Source organism: Ursus americanus, chromosome 18 (genome assembly GCF_024610735.1).
Source record: "Ursus americanus isolate L20-20 chromosome 18, mUrsAme1.1.p, whole genome shotgun sequence".
NCBI classification, from domain to species: Eukaryota; Metazoa; Chordata; class Mammalia; order Carnivora; family Ursidae; genus Ursus; species Ursus americanus.
In genome coordinates this window covers 9572260-9592500 of record NC_142144.1, presented here as the reverse complement: position 1 = coordinate 9592500, position 20241 = coordinate 9572260, and the positions used below count along the sequence as shown (strand labels likewise).

Below are 20241 nucleotides of genomic sequence, written 5' to 3'. Positions count from 1 at the left end.
TGATACTGCCATGTAGTTGCAATCCTCAAAGAGTAATGACATTTGAAATTCATCACTGCCATTTAAAAAAACTTCCACATTTATGTGTGGAGAGTGCCATGCTGGGCTTCATAATAAGAGTGACCGAAGTTAAGTCTCTGCTGTCTAGGAATTAGTATAATCAAGGTTCAGACAAACCCACCTATGATAAAAAACTAGATGAACATCATTGGTGCCTCCACACTCCCACGGTCTCTACTACACTACCCATCACATTTACTCGACAGTTAGTTGTCCATGGGTCTCTTCATCTGCTTCATGCACCTGATGTCATGGACCACTGTCACAGTCGCCAGCACAGGGCACAACCCTGACTGTGAAGTGTGATTCCTCCACTTGTTGGCCATATGGCCACTCTTACCTTCAAATTCCTCCAGGGCAGTTAGTTCTTATTTATCAGTGCCTAGCACAGAGCCTGTATGTAATAAACATTTGAAATGAACCAGTACAGTATAGATGCTTAGTAATAATTTCTTGCCTGGATAGACAAATGAATCCACTCTGCACACCAGGAAGGGCAGTGGAAATAAAAAAGCATTTGTGGGACACACACTACAATCTACGTATAAAGCACTGCACCTTTCCCCAGCCCCAGTATCTCATCTCTTTTTTTACATGTAAGAAAATTGAGGCTTACAAGATGCAGTAACTTACCCAACAGACACAACTGACAAGATCCAAAACAGTCTGTCAGATTTCAAGTGCACTGGAAAAGGGAAAATCCTTTTGCTTTTAAATTTAAAATTTTTTCAATTATTAAGTGTTTTTTGTTTCCTCCGTAACAATGGCTGTAAAAGAGTGTAGGAAAAACAGCTGTGGTACTCGAATAAAGAAAAGGGAGTTGGACCCCCGCTCTGCCACATACTGGTGGGGCATCCCTGAGCACATCACTTTCTCTTTCTGAGCCTCAGTGTCCTCAGCTGTAAAATGGAGGTAACACTCCCTACATCACAGCTTTGTTACGATCAATTAAAAGAGGAAAGTACCAACATACATGTAAAAGATCAAACTTCAAAAGTTCAAGTTTTCCCATTTATAACTTACATGTCACTGATGTCAATCACCTCCACAATCACAAAACGATGGAACCTTAAAGCCAAAAGGAATCCAAGAGGTCATCCAAGCTAGGTTCCTCATTCTAAACAGGCAGAAACTGAGGTGGAAGGTGGGAGGTGACTTGTCTCAGGCCCCATGGCATGACCAGGGCAAAAGCCCACATCTTTTGATTCCACACCTGGGTTCTTTCTACCACGTGGTTTTTTAGAACTCGAGTTTCCATTTTGTAAATATGAATGGCATTAAGAATGAAAATAAAAATCTCTGAGAATAAGAACACTTAAATTCTATGCCCAGCTGAGCGATCCTAGGCTGTCATTTGATTTCTCTGCATAGTTCTCTTCAAGACAGTGAAATCAGGGCCTAGTACTTTGAAGGACAAGGAAATGTCTTCACTGCAAATTATACGGAGCAACGTGCCCCATATGAGGTCACTGAGTATAAAATCCCACCATGCCTAGCCTCACCACACCTACAAGGACTGTCTCCTAGGTTTCTCCTGGAACCTTAGTGCTTGATATACATTCCAACCAGATTTCATCTACTAATCTGGTAATTAATTAGCTAGGAAGAAGACAGTACTACAACAGTAATCTTGTTATAATAAAAACATGTCCATGTTTTACCTCTTAATCCTCTAACCTCCAAGAATTACAACCAATATATTTTCTTAAATGACACCTGACATCTGCCTCATCTAAAATTACTCTCTCATTTTCTCCTCTTAACAGCCTGGTGAACTGGGTTGGGCATCTGAAAGTACAACCTGTTTCAGAGAAGAGGTGAACAACTTCCAGAGCAATTCCTTAGCCAGAGTTCCAAAGCTGTCTGTGAAGTGGAAACAAAGAAGAGGCTCCTGGCTCCCAGCCCACTCTCACCTCAGAGACCCCTGCCTCAGATGCCCCGAATACAAACCAAACAAACACGGTACGCCACATACCCCTCACCCCACCAAAACTGTGTAGTGTCTTCAAGGATGTGGTAAGAAGTTGTGATCTGCAGTCATCAGGCCCAAACCAGCTCATGAAGGTTAACATCTTGCCTCATCGTCGGCCCTCTTTCGGTCCCCCCCCCCTTTTTAAGTAGGCTCCATACCCATGGAGCCCAACATAGGGCTGGAACTAACGACCCTGAGATCAAGACCTGAGTTGAGATCAAGAGTCAGACACTTAACCGACTAAGCTACCGAGGTGCCTGTTGGTGCTTCCTAATTCAGGGATGGAACCATCATCCATCAGTCCTACAGGCCAGAATCAGATCAGGATATCGTCCTTGAAACCCTTCTCTCCCCTATTCCTTAACATGTAATCTATCATCAAGTCCTACCACTTTTACTTACTAAATATCTCTTGAATTCATCCACTCCTTCTACATCACCAATAAGTAAGCCCAAGTTACCATCTCTCCCAACTGGACCACCGCAAAAAGTTTCTTGATGGGTCTCTCTGGTCTCACAAATCCTTCTCTGGTGTATTTCCTTCAGATCTTTTCAAAACACAAACTGATTCACCTTACCTCCTCATTTAAACTTGTCAAAGGCCTGCCAATACTCTTAAAGAGGACAATTCCACCAGACCTATATGGTCTGCCCCTGCAGCTTTACCTGGTACCACACTGTACCTCACCCTTGAGTCCCCAGTGACACACCCTTCTTTTAGTTCCTCAAAACTGCCAAGCTGCCCCGTGCCTCAGGCCCTCTGTTCGTCCTTTCTCCTCCTCCTCCACCTAGTTAGCTCTTACTCATCCCTCAGCTCTCAGATCAGGAGTCACCTTCACAGGGATACCATCCCTGACCCCTTAGAGTAGGTCAGATGCCCCTATGATAATGCTCAGAAGGCCCCAATTACCTCTCCCTGGTACTTAGTAATTAATTAGTTGTGATTATACTATGATGGCAATTTTGCATTCATACATAATATCTATCTTCCAGTCAAGAGAAAAAGTTGCATGAGGTCAGAAACCAGGTTATGTTTTTGCTCACCACTGAATCCAGATTCTATTTACCAGTGTCTGGTACCTGGTAGGCCCTCCCTAACTATGAAGCAAACGAATGGCACTGTGGTAAAATGAAAGGAAACTAATAAACCCTTTAGCACTGGTCATGCACCAGGCACTTTGTTATGTATGCATTTCCCATTTTCATTAAATCCTTGCGCCAACATTTAAAGATAGCATTAACTTCATTTTGTACATATGAAAACAGGCTCCAAGAGGTAAAGTGAGGGGCGCCTGGGTGGCACAATCAGTTGGGCATCCAACTCTTGGTTTTGGCTCAGGTTATGATCTCAGAGTCCTTGGATAGAGCTCCACGTCGGGCTCCATACTCAGTGTGGAGTCTGCCTGGGATTCTCTCTCCCTCTGCCCCTCTTGCTTGTGCTCTCTCCCTCTCTTTATAAATAAATACATCTTAAAAAAAAAAAAAAAAAGAGGTAAAGTGATTTGCCTGATAACACCCAGCAAGTAAATGGCAAAGCTGGAATTCTAATTCAAGCCTGACAAATATGTTCTTTCTACCACAAAATTCTGCCTTCCTTTGAAAAGCCTCTAAAACCAATGGTCAATTCTACCTCTGACAGGAATTTCTAGAAGATTACTCCACAATCAGAGGAAGCCCCTAAAGACTGGCAGAAACAAGGCCTGGACAGAAAGAGTTCGGAATGGAGGGAGCTAGTTTTAAGAACTCAGTCTTCAGAATTTAACTGCAGAGTCGAATGCTAAAAACACTGTCTTTCATTGTAAGATTCCTGTTTAACTCATTTTGAATACCACCCAGACAGAATCCTAAAGTCTCTCCTTGGGATTTTTAGTATAATGTCAAGCAAAAGGAAGAGAAATGCACTGATACAATGGTAAGGGGGAAATAATCTCATTAAAAGATGCTTTTAGGGGTGCCTGGGTGGCTCAGTCGTTAAGCGTCTGCCTTCAGCTCAGGGCGTGATCCCAGCGTTCTGGGATCGAGCCCCACATCAGGCTCCTCTGCTGAGAGCCTGTTTCTTCCTCTCCCACTCCCCCTGCTTGTGTTCCCTCTTTCGCTGGCTGTCTCTCTGTCAAATAAATAAATAAAATCTTTTTTTTTTTTAAAAAGATGCTTTTAAAATAATGAATTTGGTACTTCTATTAGTATACAATAATGTGTAAAGAGGTAGTGAATATCTAATATCTTCCTTTAGAAATAGAACAGACTGGGTGCCTGGGAGGGCTCAGTCGGTTGAGTATTTGTTTTCGGCTCTGGTTATGATCCCAGGGTCCTGGGATTGAGCCCCACATCAGGCTCCCTGCTCAGCAGGGAGTCTACTTCTCCCTCTCTCCCTTGCTCATGCTCTCTCCCTATCTCTCTCTTTCTCAAATAAATAAACAAAATCTTACAAAAAAAAAAAAAGAAATAGAACAGACTAATAAAAACTGGTCTGTGAAAAAGAAAACTAACAAAATACAGTTATGGATAAGATGCTGAGAGAATAAATGGTAAAATGATGTTGGGACTTACTATCCTTTATTAAAAAGGTATGTAAAGGGGCTCCTGGGTGGCTCAGTGGGTTAAGTGTATGCCTTCAGCTCAGGTCATGATTCTGGGGTCCTGGGATCAAGCCTCGCATCGGGCTCCCTGCTTAGCGGAGAGCCTGTCGCTCCCCCTTGTGTTCTCTTGCTCTCTCTCTCTCCCTTTCTCTCTCTCAGATAAATAAATAAAATCTTAAATAAAAAAAAGAAAAACGTACGTAAAAAGAAGCAAATGGGGGCGCCTGGGTGGCACAGCGGTTAAGCGCCTGCCTTCGGCTCAGGGCGTGATCCCAGCGTTCTGGGATCGAGCCCCACATCGGGCTCCTCTGCTATGAGCCTGCTTCTTCCTCTCCCACTCCCCCTGCTTGTGTTCCCTCTCTCGCTGGCTGTCTCTATCTCTGTCGAATAAATAAATAAAATCCTAAAAAAAAAAAAAAGAAGAAGCAAATGTTAGAGTGGGACATATAGCATCTAATTCAAAATGCCCTAATTCAAAACACTCTTAGATTGTCTCTGGATGGACACTAAGAAAGTGAATCACAGAGCACTTTCATCGAAAGGGTAGGGGCTGGTCAACTTGAGGGGTAGAAAAGAAAGAAAAACTCAAAAGCCAGAAGGCTCTTTGGCTCAAGACCACACCTCAGCTTAGGCAGCCCTAAGCAAAAGCTGCTGTCTAGAAACATAACCAGTAATAAAATCCAGGTTATAATTTTTTGGAAAGAGACCTTGAACTAAAGTTGCTTAACATATTAGAGGGGGCCATTCCCATTATAATAGCAAATATTCCAAGTTCACATGAGGAGCATTTTCCTCTCGAGGCAAATGTTTTAAACATAATTTCAATTCGCTGACCTTTTCTGAGTTTGCCACATTTCTTAGTGGCTTCATGCTTCTCTGCGAAGTTTTAAGTGACTTTCTTTGAAGAGAGCTATTTAATGCCAATGATTGTAGAAAACATTTGTTCATAATTATCCAGACATAGACTGGAACAATGCTGAAACAAGAGCAGCATGCAAAAATGTATTTAAGGACTATCATCCCAAAATGCTGCTAAAAGCTATTAACCAGTATGTGTTAATTGCCACAGCATTCATATTAATTTTCACTTCAGGCTCGACATTGTGGAATATTTCCCCTGATACATTTTAAACAAAGTTTAATTTAAGGAACTGCTTCTATCAACACTTATGAAAATTAACAGCCAAGCAATTAGCACTCATGAATTATCCCTTCCCCCATGCTCTCTGCAGCTTCGGTTAAAACAGTTTCTAACAGAGAAATGGTTACTTTCTAATAAGTTAACACAATCAAAGTCACAGTTGTCTATATGAACAAGAACGGGTTCTGCTTTTTTAAGTACTTGTTAAGGCAAACATTCTCCTTATATTTAGAGTAGAATTTAGCTAAGTCAAATAAATATTTAAAATTTTAGTAAACTGTCAAACAATGACTAATACTGAACTACCTTCTCCTATGATGTTTAAAAAAAAATCACAGCCAAAAAAAAAGGGGGGGGGGGAGTAATTACTTGACTCCATCTTCCTTTTTAAAGTTGAAGAACAAAACCTCATTGGACTCACTGGACTTCAGATAGACCTTCACCCAGTCTCCTGCACATCTTGTTTAACGATGCTATTGTAAACTCCTGGTTTCAAGAACACATTTCCTCTCTCTCAATCCTGTCAATAATCTAATGAAGTACATAGAAGGGACAGCATCACTTGCCCTTATCCTTCACAGAGAGGGGCAGAAGTGGGATATTTGTTCAGTGCTTCCTATTATGTGCTACATGTCTTGGTAAACAGACCTTATCTCAGTTAATCCTCATGAGAAAGATACATTATCATCATCTCAACGCACATATGAGGACTGGAGCTTCATGAGGTTAAGCAACTAGCCTGAGGTCACACTGTTAAGAGATAGAGAGTGAGGATTCAAACTCGGGTCTTACTACAAAACTGGTCACAAAGTAAACTACACTGCTTACAAAGTAAATTACACTGCTGCTCACTGTGCTAGGTGCTCTATCCTACTATTATCCTATTTGATGGTCTCATCCACCTTGTGAGGAAGGAACTCTCATTTCTTTAATAGGTAAAGAAACTGAGGTTTGGAGAGATGGAAAACCTGACCGAGATGTCACAACTGATAATCAATATCATTTCTTTGTTAGTAAATATACTGACAGGAAATGAGTATTTAAAATTCTAATGGGGGTGTCTGGATGGCTCAGTTGGTTAAGCTGCTGACTTTTGATCTTGGCTCAGGTCTTGATCTCAGGGTTGAGAGTTCAAGCCCTGCACTGGGCTCCAAGCTGGGCACAGAGCCTACTTAAAAAAATAAAATAAGGGGCTCCTGGCTGTTGTCAGTTAAGCATCTGCCTTCGGCTCAGGACATGATCCCAGGATCCTGGGATTGAGCCCCAAGTTGGGCTCCCTGCTCAGAAGGGAGTCCGCTTCTCCCTCTCCCTCTGCCCCCTCCATGCTCTCTCTCTCTTACCTGCTCTCCCTCTCAAGTAAATAAACTCTTTTTTAAAATAAATAAATAAAATAAAATTCGGTCTACTAACGATGATAGTATTTGCAAACTCAGTTAACCAGAACAGTGGTGATGTACCAGCAAAAGTTTCTCAAGTAAGTGATAAGGCATGGAATGGAAAGGGTTAGATACTTGCAAAAACATGACCTCATTTGAAACAGGTAGAAAGGGCAGAAATCCACATATCTGGGGATACTTAAATAAGTGCTGAGTGAGTGTTCACTTACCAGTAGAGCCCACTCCGTCATCACCTCAAAGCAACTCCTTGTCACACCCAACATATCCCACATATGGTGAAATCAGGACTGTCACAAGAAGTTTTCTGATTATCTCAATCTTTAGAACAGAGATTTTGTTAATTAGGCTATTTGAGGCCCTGTTTTCAACAAGCCCCAAAAATGCAGGCAGATGGCCGAGCCTAGTTTTGCCTTGGGCGACCAAGCATTCCCTAAAACCACTTGCAATCTATTTTGGACTTTTTTCAAATGATCAGTAAACAGAGTTACTAATGATCAATGAATCTAAAACAGGTCACAGATAGCATCGCCAATTTCCAAAAGAGATAATGTAAACATAATAATAAACCAGATCCAAAAAAATTTTAAAATCACAACAAAGCACATGCCTAAGCACAGCCTTTCTCTCTCAACTGTATGCCTCTAAGAAATTATTAATCAATCACAACTTTTAAAAATGAAATTATTAACCTGCTACAGGAACCACAAATTATTTGAAAGTATTCGTTTTAATTTAGCACAATAGCTAAAAGATGCTCACCCTCAGAATCACTAAAACCAACAACAATCCAGTTTGCACAAACCATTACAGACACTAGCCATCCTGGCTCACCTACAATGTAATTGTAAAGCCACACCAAAAACAAAATCCTTTTTTAAAATCTAAGGCTAGTTTATTCTTAAGGAGGATTTCACAGCAGGCAGTCTCTTAAGGAAATACATAATTAAGTAGTTTTTTAGCATATTTAATTAGACCCCAAACTCTTCTCTGTCCCCTTCTCTCCCCAATTATGTACCATTTGCCCAAGAGACCTAAGCAACTCAGTTAATTATGTAAATAAGGCAAGCGTTATTCCCAAGAAAAGCATTGTGAATATTTGTAAGGGAAAAAAAACTGTACATATTTTAGTGGCTTTAACAAACCTTTGCAGGAAAAAAAAATGGGCCTATCAAAGTCCATGAAAAACCCTTATATTTGAGGCAAAAAGCATGGAGTTCAATGACAAGATGGTGAATCATTAAAACAGGACACTCATTTCACTTCTTAAATACGAGCTGAATAAAAATAAAATAATTTTAAGTTACAAGAGTAACAAAAATTTAGTGCTGAACGTCAAATGATTTATGGGAAGAATCAATCTGGAAATTATTAAAGTCGACTCTCACAGAAAAGGCTTTATTATCAAGGGGTTGACATGATCTTAACTCTAGAGGCAGCCATGGTGCTGTTATAACTACTACAATCCCATTATTATGCAATCACAAAATGCTAATTTGATCATTTTGAGGTGTTATTTGAATAGTCATTTTAATTTCTAGGTTACAAAAAGGCTTGACTCAAGTATAATTCTCTATTAATCATTGAGATGTCATTGAATATCATATTGATGCATTTCACAAAGATAAAGAAAGACTAATTTAATATGTACAGTACAATATCCTTCAAATATTAGCCACTTTCATTACATATCTGCCAAACGCATCAATATTAAATAATAGATGAGAACAAGAGTTTAATTGTATTTTAGCATTTGTAATATGGAGGATAATAATAAAATAGCATCACATCATGGGATAGACTTATCGATATATAAATCTTTCTTAATCAAAGTGTAACGGTGACTGCTTCATGCACATATCCTTTGCTGATTACAAATAGATTTGATACGACAAAAGCATGGAGAGCCTTAAGTGTAAACACATCTAGCAAAAATAATTCCTTTGTGACCGAGAGAATGGCTTCTTCACATTTTTTTTTTTAATTTCTCCCAGGCACTTCGAAAGTTAGATATATACCAAGGACACCTTACAACTTTCTGTCAAATCCAAAGCTAAGTAATTTATAAAATGAAATCTGATGGTATAATAAGAATTCTAGGACATAATATTTTAAAAGATCTGTGCTATTTTGTTGGCATCAAAGTATTTTTACATAGTAATTATTCCAGCAATTATGTCCTCAAACAATGAGATGGTATCAGACAACGGAAGCAAATAAATTCCAGCCACGTAACCTAATTCCAATAATAACATTCACATACATATCTAAATGAATCAACTATAGTATTTAAAAAAAAAATCCTACAGTCTAACTCTCCATTTTCCAGAGACTGATATTCCTGTCCCCTAGGGGGATCCTTCCTTCTCTTTGCTACATTCCACAAGAAGAAACAGGAGTCATGGCAGGGGCAAGCTAAAGAGAAGCTTTACAGCAATACAATCTCTCATTTACTAAAAGTCCTTTCAGATTTTTTTGGAGGCAACTCCTGAGCATATTAGTATCTTTACATAACTTACACATTTTGTTTCTAGTTGGCTCTCCTTTACCACCAACATCACTAACCTCACTTGCCCACGGCCATATATGCTTCCTTAAACATACGGAAACATGCTGAACCTTATGAGGTAAAAGTGTTTCCAAGAGAAAACATCTCCTTGCTCAAAGATGACAACTGACAGAACCAGCACATAACCAGAAGTTGAATATGAAAAAATGCAAACACAAGCAAAGAACCTGTATGTTTATTAATTGCAGTGGTGTTAAAATAAGACAAATTGTATACAACCCCTCCAGGCAACACGCTATCACTCAGCACCCCCAAGTCACTGCCAGACAGCAAATATAATGGCAATAAATATAAAAATCAACTGCTACTGTCTCCTGAAAGAAGACCAGCTCAGCTCCGCGCAGAGACACAGAAGGCAGGGAATGTGGGGAGAGAGGGTGCTGCAATTGGAACTATATACTCTGCCTAAAATAGTAGCCATTTTTCTAAGAGGAAAATAGACATGTTTAATTTTTAAACTGCAAATTATTAGAACAAACAGAAAAAACTAAAGTCGTCCCGCATAACGAGTGTCAAAACAAGATTCCCTACAGTGAAATACAGACATAAAAACAACAGCCTAGAATTCTGAAATGAAGCTCTAACCTCAACAATTTCTACAGTTTTAATAAAGAATCAGACCAAAACAATGCAAACTGCCTCCCAGAACCACTTTCAGAGCTCTCCCAACACTATCGGGCCTTGATTAACCCTCAAGTATACTTGGAAGATGGAACAGGGGGAAAAAAACACAAATACAAATATCTCAAGACTGTTTTTGTTTTAATCCCCCAAACATACTGCTGAGGAAACAGTATTAAGCCCAAATTCAGACCTTTTTATGTCCTCGGTCATGAAGATGTGAATGACATTCTGTAATTACTTTGAGTCGTTTTTGAAACCCTAAATCTAATAATAATAATACTGACAAAAACAATTCCACTCAACAGAGGTTTTTTTTTAAAAAGATAAAGTTTTATTTTTACTTACCTTGCCATCAAACTTGGAATACTCGTTAAACGGGTTATTCAGCTGCAGAGGGCACTGCTCTAGTCGTACGGATAATATTGACTGCTTTCCAGAACTTGGAGGTTTCTCTTTGAGGGACTTTTTTTCAAACAGTGACTTTAACTCCTGGGCTGTGATAAAAGAGGAAAGTAAAAACATCTTTGTGATTACACAGACAGACAGGTTGTCCACCTTCCCTAGCAAGTCTTCCTTGGAATCTTAAGGACAGAGTGTCCAGGGCATATTCAGGTCTGATACGTGCAAAAGCCTCACATATACTTCGATGTTTGTGCATTGAAAATGCAGAGAGTCCTGAAAAACAGGGCAGGATTGTCAATTTAGAAGGACTGGGGCTTAAGGAGTGGGGCACAGTCAAACCAACAGAGCAGCCATTCTGTAACAAGAGCATTCACAGCTAAAAGACCTGAGCTTTGGCCTGGCTTTGCCACTAAGAGATGTGTGATACTGGACAATTCACTAAAGCTCTCTGGCCTTGCCGAACTAGATAATCTTGAAAATCTCTCCTGGCTCTAATACTGTGGGACTTTGGAATTCTAGTTCTTCAAGGTGAAGGTCTACATCTTAATCCTCTCATACTCTCCAATGACACCCAGCAAAAAATCTGGAAGACAAAGATGAGGAGGAGGAAAAGGAGAAAGGATATTTATAATATCAGCAGTTAACAATTAGTGAGCAAGCCCATGTATCTGAATTACCCCTCATAACAAGCCTATGCAGTAGATACTAGCATTATCTTAATTTTGTCAATGTGGAAACTGAAGCTTAGAATACTTTGATTAGCCTTAGGCAACACAGCTAGCAAGTAGCAGAGCTGAGATTTGCAATCAGGCAAGGCTCTTAGCCATTAGGCACTAATGAACAAAACTGACCCTCAATAAATTTTGTTGCATGAATCAATGAATAAAATAATGATTGAAGGAATCCAAATTAAATTATTATTAAATTAGAAACTTTAGCTCTCACTCATTAGTGAATCAAGGCAAGTTAGTTCCATATCTTCTCAAAGATCATTTAAGTGTCCATATTAATCTGAATATCATTTAAAGTGGTAGCTAGATAAGCACATGGAGATTTATTACACTTTTCATTTTTGTAAATATTAGAAATTTTCCATACTTAAATTTTAAAATCAATCAATTCTAGATCTTAAAATCTGCAATAGGTTCAACCCCATTCCATTCTTGAGCACTGCCAAACTGAACTTAGATCAAACAGAACTCTGAAATAGTGACTTAGAACTTTTAAAAAATGTAACTAAAACCATCTTTTCAACAAACTAGTGGGACAAATAATCCAATGAGTCCCTATAAATGTAAGTGGCAAACCAGGAGAAAAGGATCTAATTCTTGTTTAAAATGTGGCTCCTGACTATCCAGTTTCCTAATCTGAATATATAAACTCAACCGATGTTAAATGCACATTTGAAAAAGTTTTCGATTACATGGTATTTTTTAATATTTTTAAGTATTACAAGTATTATTCTGCACATAATCTTGTAACAGTTTTACTGTTACACTTTGGAAAGGAATAACCCTTTATTAAATACCTACTATGGGTCGGGAACAATGCTAGGTGTTTTCTCAACTTGTCCTCACAAAGGTCTTAAGAGCTGGGTTACTCCTCACTCCATGAACAAACTGAGGTGTAGCAAATATAATTAACTTACCAAAGTTACACAACTGTTATCAGTAAGGCTGGGAATGAAGTGATGAATGTATATGAATAATTCCATTCTCAGACCAGTTCAAACTTAGACCTCTTTCCTCGACTTCTGACATTTCTTACACCCTCCCCTTCCCTCCCCCCACCTCCCCTCCCTCCCTCCCTCCCTTCCTTCTTTCCTTCATCCTATGTCACAGAAAAATAGAAACAACCAAGAGACCTTTTGCATGTTCTCACCTGCACCTCTACCGGCCTTCTCTCCTACTACTGTGGACGAACTGCCTAGGCCCCTACCTCAGGCCAGCCCCTCCTTTGTGCACTCAGGGGCTGACTTCCTGCTGACTCAAGGGTGTCTGTCACTCCAGCAATTCTCTCCCATTTTCAGCATTCCCTCTTACTGGATTAGTTGCATGAGCACACAAAGATACTGAAATGCTGCTCATTAAAAAAAAAAAAAAAAAAGGCGGAGGGGCACCTGGGTGGCTCAGTTGGTTGAGCATCTGACTCGTGGTGTGGGCTCAGGTCATGATCTCGGGGTCCTGGGACTGAGCCCCATGTTGGGCTCTGCGCTGGCGGGAAGTCTGCTTGAGGATTCTCTCTCCCTCTCTCTCTGCCTCTCCCCCTGCTTGTGTGAAGGCACTCTCTCTCAAATAAAGAAATCTTTCTCAATCAATCAATCAATCAATATAAACCCTCCTTTGATCCTATACTCCCTTCCAGTTACTACACCATTTTTCTGCTCCTGAAAATGACTACGTTCTTGCTACCAGTTCCTCTCCTCCCATTCCCTCAAATCCACTCCAATGAAGCCCTCGGGTCCCACCACTCCACAAAAGCAGTTTTTGAGGTCACCAATGATCCCCTTGTTGCTAAATCTATTGGTAAATTTTGAATCCTCATCTTTCAAGACCTTGTGACAGCATTTCCAACAGTTCATCACTCACTCTTTTTTGACATAGCTTTTTCACTTGGTTTCCAGGACTCCATTCTATCTGGTTCTCATGCTATCTTTCAGGTTACTCTTTCTTAATTTCCTTGCCAATTCCTCATTTTCTCCTCAAATCTTTGGCATTCCCCAAGTCATAGTATTTGGACCTTTTCTTTTCTCAATCTACAGTCACACCCTTGGTGATTTCATCCAGCCTTCTGTTTTACATATTATCAACTTGAGAAGAAACTAAGTTGTGGTAATATAAATCAGAACAACAGCTGCCTCTGGCAGTAGTCTGACTAGAAAGAGGCACGAGGGAACTTTCTGGCATACACAAATGCTCTATACTTGATTGGGATTACACAGGTGTATATGTTTGTCACAAGTCATTGAACTACACACTTAATATCTGTACATTTCAGAATATAGAAAGCATACCTCAATAAAAAATAAAAAGGGAAAACCTAAATAAATATCCTCTACATGCTAATAGCTCCCAAATGATTTTTCATAGACCTAAACACGCCCTAAAATTAGACTCACATATTCAACTTTCTATTTGATACCTCCACTTGGACGTCCAATAGGTGTCTCAAAGTTTACATGTCCATAACCAAACTCTTTTTATCTTCCCCCAAATCTGTCCCTCCCACAGGCCTCTTCTTCTTACTTAATGGCAACTGAATCATGTTAGACCAAAAACTTGGCAGTCATCTCCACTCTTCTCTTTCTCTCACACCCAACATCCTATCCAACAACAAAAATTTCAGAATATAATCAGAACTGCTTCCACAGCTACCAACACTGGATTACTACCACCACCTTCAAACTGATCTTGTTTCTGCCCTTGTCTCTGCCAGGCCTACTCCTGCCAGTCTCTTCTCAACGTAGCAGCCAACAGGAGTCTTTTAAAATGTTAAGTTATATGGGGCACCTGGGTGGCTCAGATGTTAAGCGTCTGCCTTTGGCTCAGGTCATGATCCCAGGGTCCTGGGATCGAACCCCGCATTGGGCTCCCTACTCAGTGGGAAGTCTGCTTCTCCCTCTGCCTCTCCCCTGGCTTGTGCTCGCACACTCTCTCTCTCTCAAATAAATAAATAAAATCTTAAAAATAAATAAATAAAATGAAATGTTATAAACATCACAATAAGAAGAAAACTGATCAATCTGAACACATAAAATAAAAGCGTTTTTGTGTGGGGAAAAAATTAGCCAAGTAAAAAGAAAAATGATAAACTGGCAAAGAAGAAAGGTTATTAGTCCTACTATATAAAGATTCTAAAAGTAGAGAAGACACTGAACAACAACTCTATGGAAAAATGGACAAAAAATATGAAATGTCCACAGAAAAAGATATTCCAATGGCTCTTAACAAATGGAAAGATGCTCAACAACATTTATAATAAGGGATATGCAAATTAAAACTATGCCGAGATCCCATTCCACATCTATGAGGTTGGCAAAATCTAAAAATTTATGGCTATGGGGCAATAACACTCTGTACATTATTAGAGGAATGCAAAATAGAAAAACACTTATGGAGGGGAATTTGTCAATATCAAGGGAAATCACATATGTACACTTTGACCCAACAATACCACTTCTAGGATTCTTAGAAACACTGGGGAAAACAAACAAAATGTAAGACAAAACACATGCATTAGGCTATTCACTGCAGTACCATCTGCAACAGCAAAAGCCTGAAAACAATGAAATGTTCTTCAACAGGAGACTGGTTGGCTAAACTATGGCACATCCATATCATGGCGTACTATGAAGCAGCTGTAAAAGGGAACGAAGCCTATCTCTATATTCACCAGAGTAATTCCCAGAATGTGTTGCTAAGTGAAAAAAAGTTTTGCATAAAATAGTGTGTATAGTATGCTATCTTTTTTTAAAAAGATTTTATTTATTTGAGAGAGAGAGCGCACGCGCAGGTGTGCACAAGCAGGGGGGAGGAGAAGAGGGAGAAGGAGAAGCAGACTCCCCACTGAGCAGGGAGCCCCACAGAGGACCCAGAGATCATGACCTGAGCCAAAGGCAGGAGCTTAACCGACTAACCCACCCAGGCGCCCCTACAATATGCTACCTGTAACCTAAAAAAGAGGGGTATATGAATATAAATTAAATATAAAATATAAGTATGCTTACATAGAGATTTAAGTGGACAGAAAAACCAAAAGCTTTTTCAAATTGACTACCTAGGGGACCTGGGTGACTCATTCAGTTCAACGTCTGACACTTGACTTAGGCTCAGGTCATGATCTCAGGATTCTAAGATGGAGCCCCACGTCAGGCTCTGTGCTGGGCGTGGAGTTTGCTTAAAATTCTCTCTCCCCCTTTGCCCCCCACCCCTCCTTTCTCTCTCTCCAAAAAAAAAAAAGAAAAGAAAAAAGAAAAATATATAAAATAAAATAAATAAATAGATTATAAGAAGAGTAGAAGAGACAGGAATTTAAACTAGATTTCTCTGATTTTACCTTGTTTTATGTATTCAACTTTGGAACCATATAAATGTTTTATATAGTTAGTTATTAAAGAAAATTAGAAGTACAATCTAAAAATAAAAGCAAAATGAAATGAACGAACCTAAGTGTAATATTGAGTTGGCATTTTAACTACAAAGAGAGAAATTATTTTAAGTAACTTTATCACACAGCAATTTGACTGTACATTCCCTAATGGAACATATCAAAGGGCAAAAAAAAAAAATCTTAAACTTTTTTTAGTAATCACAGTGTTAGTAATGATGGTGATATTTCTATTGTGGAACAAAGATTTTCAGCATAAGAGAAAAGATACATAAACATAAAATCAAAGTAAACACTCTATAATCCTAAATTCAAATAGGAATTAACAGCATTAACTCACAATGTATTTGCTCTTAAATTTATCTTTTTCTGAGCTCTACCCCCTGAAAGGCCTATAAGGAAAAAACCAGTCCAGTGAGCACCTCTTGAGTTCAAGTTTTGGTCTTTCAACGCCATTTATCACTAAAAGAGAACCAAGACTCTCTAAACAAATGGCCAATTCTGGCCAGATATGGAGAAGGAAATATGTAAGAATCAAACATTTATCCTGACTTTCTTGTAGGGACTGTATCTGAGAATAACCAAATAATAGATTAGGAAAAGTTGTTCTTTATATGAAGACCAATAAAATTATTTTTTTAAGATTTTATTTATTTATGTGACAGAGAGACAGCCAGCGAGAGAGGGAACACAGCAGGGGAGTGAGAGAGGAAGAAGCAGGCTCCCAGCGGAGGAGCCCGATGTGGGACTCGATCCTGGAACGCTGGGATCATGCCCTGAGCCGAAGGCAGACGCTTAACAACTGCACTACTCAGGCGCCCCAGAAGACCAATAAAATTAGAATCACTATTTTGCAACTCCTAATGAAATAATTCATCTAGGTAAAGCCCATCAATGACCACTAAAACCATTAAAAGAAAAGCTGCTGGGAGTAACTTAATAATGGGTGAACAACACCTAATTCTACCATCAATCCAAACATCACAAAAAAGACAAGAAGTCATTCCGTATTTCCCAATATGATGCAATATGAAGTATAGATCAGCATATACAAAATATTCTTATCAAAAAATCAAACTTCAAATCTTAGCAAGTTTTAGATCCAATTCCCTGTTTACAGGAAATAAAGAGGGCAAAGAAACATATTAAATGAGACCACAGAGATACAACTAGCACAATCCAGAATGTAGGAAATTCAATAGGACAAAGGACCCAGTTCCTTGAATAAATTACAAAGAAAAAAAGTAAAGGAGAATCTATAGATTAAAAAGGAAATGGAACATGTCAACCAAATGTGTGTGGACCTTAGATCTAGACCTGAACAAACAAACTGGCAAAAGAAAAAGGAACATTTGAGACAATCAGGGAAATATTTGTTAATATCAAAGAATTTCTGCGAAGTTTTTGGAGAATAGTAGTAGTTTGGAGAGTAGTAGTAGTTTTCTTATACATTAAAAAATACACAAGTATTTAGGTATGAAAGTATACTATAGCTGGGATTTGCTTAAAATTAATCTGGCGGGGATGCCTGGGTGGCTCAGTCGGTTAAGCATCAGACTTTTGATTTCAGCTCAGGTCGTGATCTTGGAGTCATGGGATAGAGCCCCAAAGTCGGGCTCTGAGCTCAGCTCGGAGCCTGCCTGAGATTCTACCTCTCCCTCTCCCTCTGCCCACCCCGTGTTGAGTGTGCTCTAAATAAATAAATAAAATCTTAAAAAGAAGATCTGGAGGGAACGGGAGGCAAATGGAGAAAAGACACAAGACTGGCCATATGTTGATAACTGCTGAAGCTGGGTGATAGGTATACAGAGGTTCATTATACCATTCTCTCTGTTTCTGTATATGTTTGAAATTTTCCACAATAAAATTGTTTAAATTTAAATCAGGGGCGGGGGGAGTAAATTTATCAATCACATCCCTACTCAGATCAAATCACCTTACCCAGAGTAAAAATTAAGTTCCTTACAAGATCCTCCATGATCAGCTCTCTCACCACCTCCCTGAGCCCACTATTCCCCTTTTCTAGTCGAGTCAATAAGCATCCTTCCTTGCTATTCTTTGGATACATCAGGCACACTTGTGTCAGAGAACCTTCGCACTCACTCTCCTTCATCTTTGGACACCCATTTTCCAGTATTTGCCTGGCTCATTCCTTCGGAACTCTGCTCAAGAATCACCTTCCCAATGAGGCCTTCCCTGATCACCATATATAAAATAGCAAAATTCCCTACCTAGCATTCCTTATCCCCCTTACCTGAATATATTTTTTTGCTTTGCCACTTAATCCATTCTGACAATACTGGGTTTGTTTACTGTCCATCTCCCCCACAAGACCCATGAGGGCAGGGACTTTGTCTTGTTCATTACTGTATCTGCTAGGCCTACAAGGGCCTAGCTGTCCTTGCATATTATAGGAGCTAAATAAAAACATGTTAAATGATTAACTACGGAAGAGAAGTAGAAAAAATAGCTTCGGGGATAGGGAGGCAGAAGAGAGGGAGGAAGGAGAGAGCAAATGGGCACAAACAAGCAGAAATGAGATGGGGGCTGGTAATGAGAGCCTTTCCTCCTGGTTCCAAGCCATTCATACGGCACAGCTGTACTTCTTGAGCTGCTCAACTTCAAGCTGCTCTTCAACTTCACTTGCTCTATGTCATTTGCAGCTGAAGCGTTCTAACCAATATAAACAGTTGGAAGTCCCCAAAAAACAGAAAACTGAAAAAACAATAGCCTAGAAATTTAATTATCATCAGGCTTATGAGAAAGCACATACGATAGCATTCAGGAAGATGGGAATGCATATTAGAACTAATAAGGATTCAGTGAGTTGCTGGATACAAAACAGATATATAAAGACAATAGATTTCTTCACAAGAGCAGTAAGAAAGTTACGGGGAAGAAGATGCTAATTAAGGATAGCACAAAATACAAAACATCTGGAAATAACCTTAGTACGAAATGTAAAAGTGCAGGAACAATATGGAGATAAGACGTTGCATTTATGCACTATTTGTACATACAAAAAAGATCATAAGAGGTATGTTTAGAATATTTAAAATATATATACCTATATAAATAGATTCTAGAAAAAATACATCAAAATGTTAACAACAGCAGTTCCTCTGAATGTAAGAATATTGGTAGCTTTTTTCATTTTTATATTTTCTTTCGGATTTCCTATAATGAAATTTTCTTTTAATATAGAGGTCTTGGCAACCTTCCTGAACCCTAGCCATCGGGGACACAGAGGACGAAAGGAACAAGGGAACACAAAGCCTCCTCAATACCCAAAACTCCAGGAGCAGCTCCCTTCTGCCAACAGTATGGGGAAATGGGAGAAAGTAGAAAGACCACAGTCTCTGGTGTAGGACTGGCCAGGAGAATTCTGGCTTCGCCACTTACTATTTGTAAGTAAGTAACTTGAAAAAGTTACTTAGCCTCTGGGTTCCAGTTTTCTCACATATAATACAAAAATATTGACAGCTAAGTTGCTGGATTTGCACAAAGAGGCAGCAAACTTAGGGGCTGGCATACTCATATGCCCGTGATCCCCAGCACTGGATACTCAAAATAATCACCCAGGGAGCTTCTGAAAAATATAGATTTAAGGACCCTGATCTCTATCTTTCAAATTAGGAATTCCACAGGTAGGGCTAGAAATTTATATGGAAGCCATTAAAACATGCATTTTGGATGCATTTCTGATTTTTACACAGTCACTGTATCTGGGAACTGCTGTTTTAAGAAACCAATACTAGAAGTTACATAAAGAAAACTTCAGGAATATTCATAAATAATTGATACACACTACATTGTTTTTGAGTTACTATTTAACTTCATGTGTAACTAGCTGCTGCTTCTCACTAGACTTCAAACTTCTTGAGGGCAGGAATCATGTATTCCCCAAGCACTTAGCACAGAATTACTATGCACACACAGAAGGTATGGAAGAAACGCTTGTTAAATGACGCAGTGAATAAGAGTAATAATAAATTTTGTAAAGAATATACCAACACCATTTCAAAACAATAAAATTAAAAATACCGAGGCTTGGGGCACTGGGCTGGCTCAGTCAGAAGAGCATGCAACTCTTGATCTTGGGGTCATGAGTTCGAGTCCCCCGTTGGATGTAGAGATTACTTAAAAATAAATGATTACTTAAAATATGTATACATATTTTAAGATTTTATATGAGTGTGTGTGTGTATGTATATATATGCCAGGGCTTGATTTGACATTGTTCCAGACAAAGCTGTCTTCCAATAACCACCTTCACATTTACCCATGCAGCTCTGGCTACAGAAATACTACACGGATCTTACTCTAAGGTATTCCCTTTATCATGTGATCTCATGGCATATGGCTCAGTAAGTTCATAGAGAACTTCAGGATAT

General features: G+C 39.2%; 1 protein-coding gene across 10 annotated transcripts in view; it reads right to left on the bottom strand.

Annotated features, from left to right (window-relative positions):
• Positions 1-20241, bottom strand: part of MAPKAP1 (MAPK associated protein 1) — a 236155-nt gene that overhangs the window by 181716 nt on the left and 34198 nt on the right. For all 10 annotated transcript variants that reach the window (XM_087869371.1, XM_045790933.2, XM_087869372.1 and 7 more), the window contains one exon: positions 10685-10833. In XM_087869371.1, the coding sequence (XP_087725497.1) occupies positions 10685-10833 (149 nt within the window). The remainder of the gene's footprint in view (positions 1-10684; positions 10834-20241) is intronic.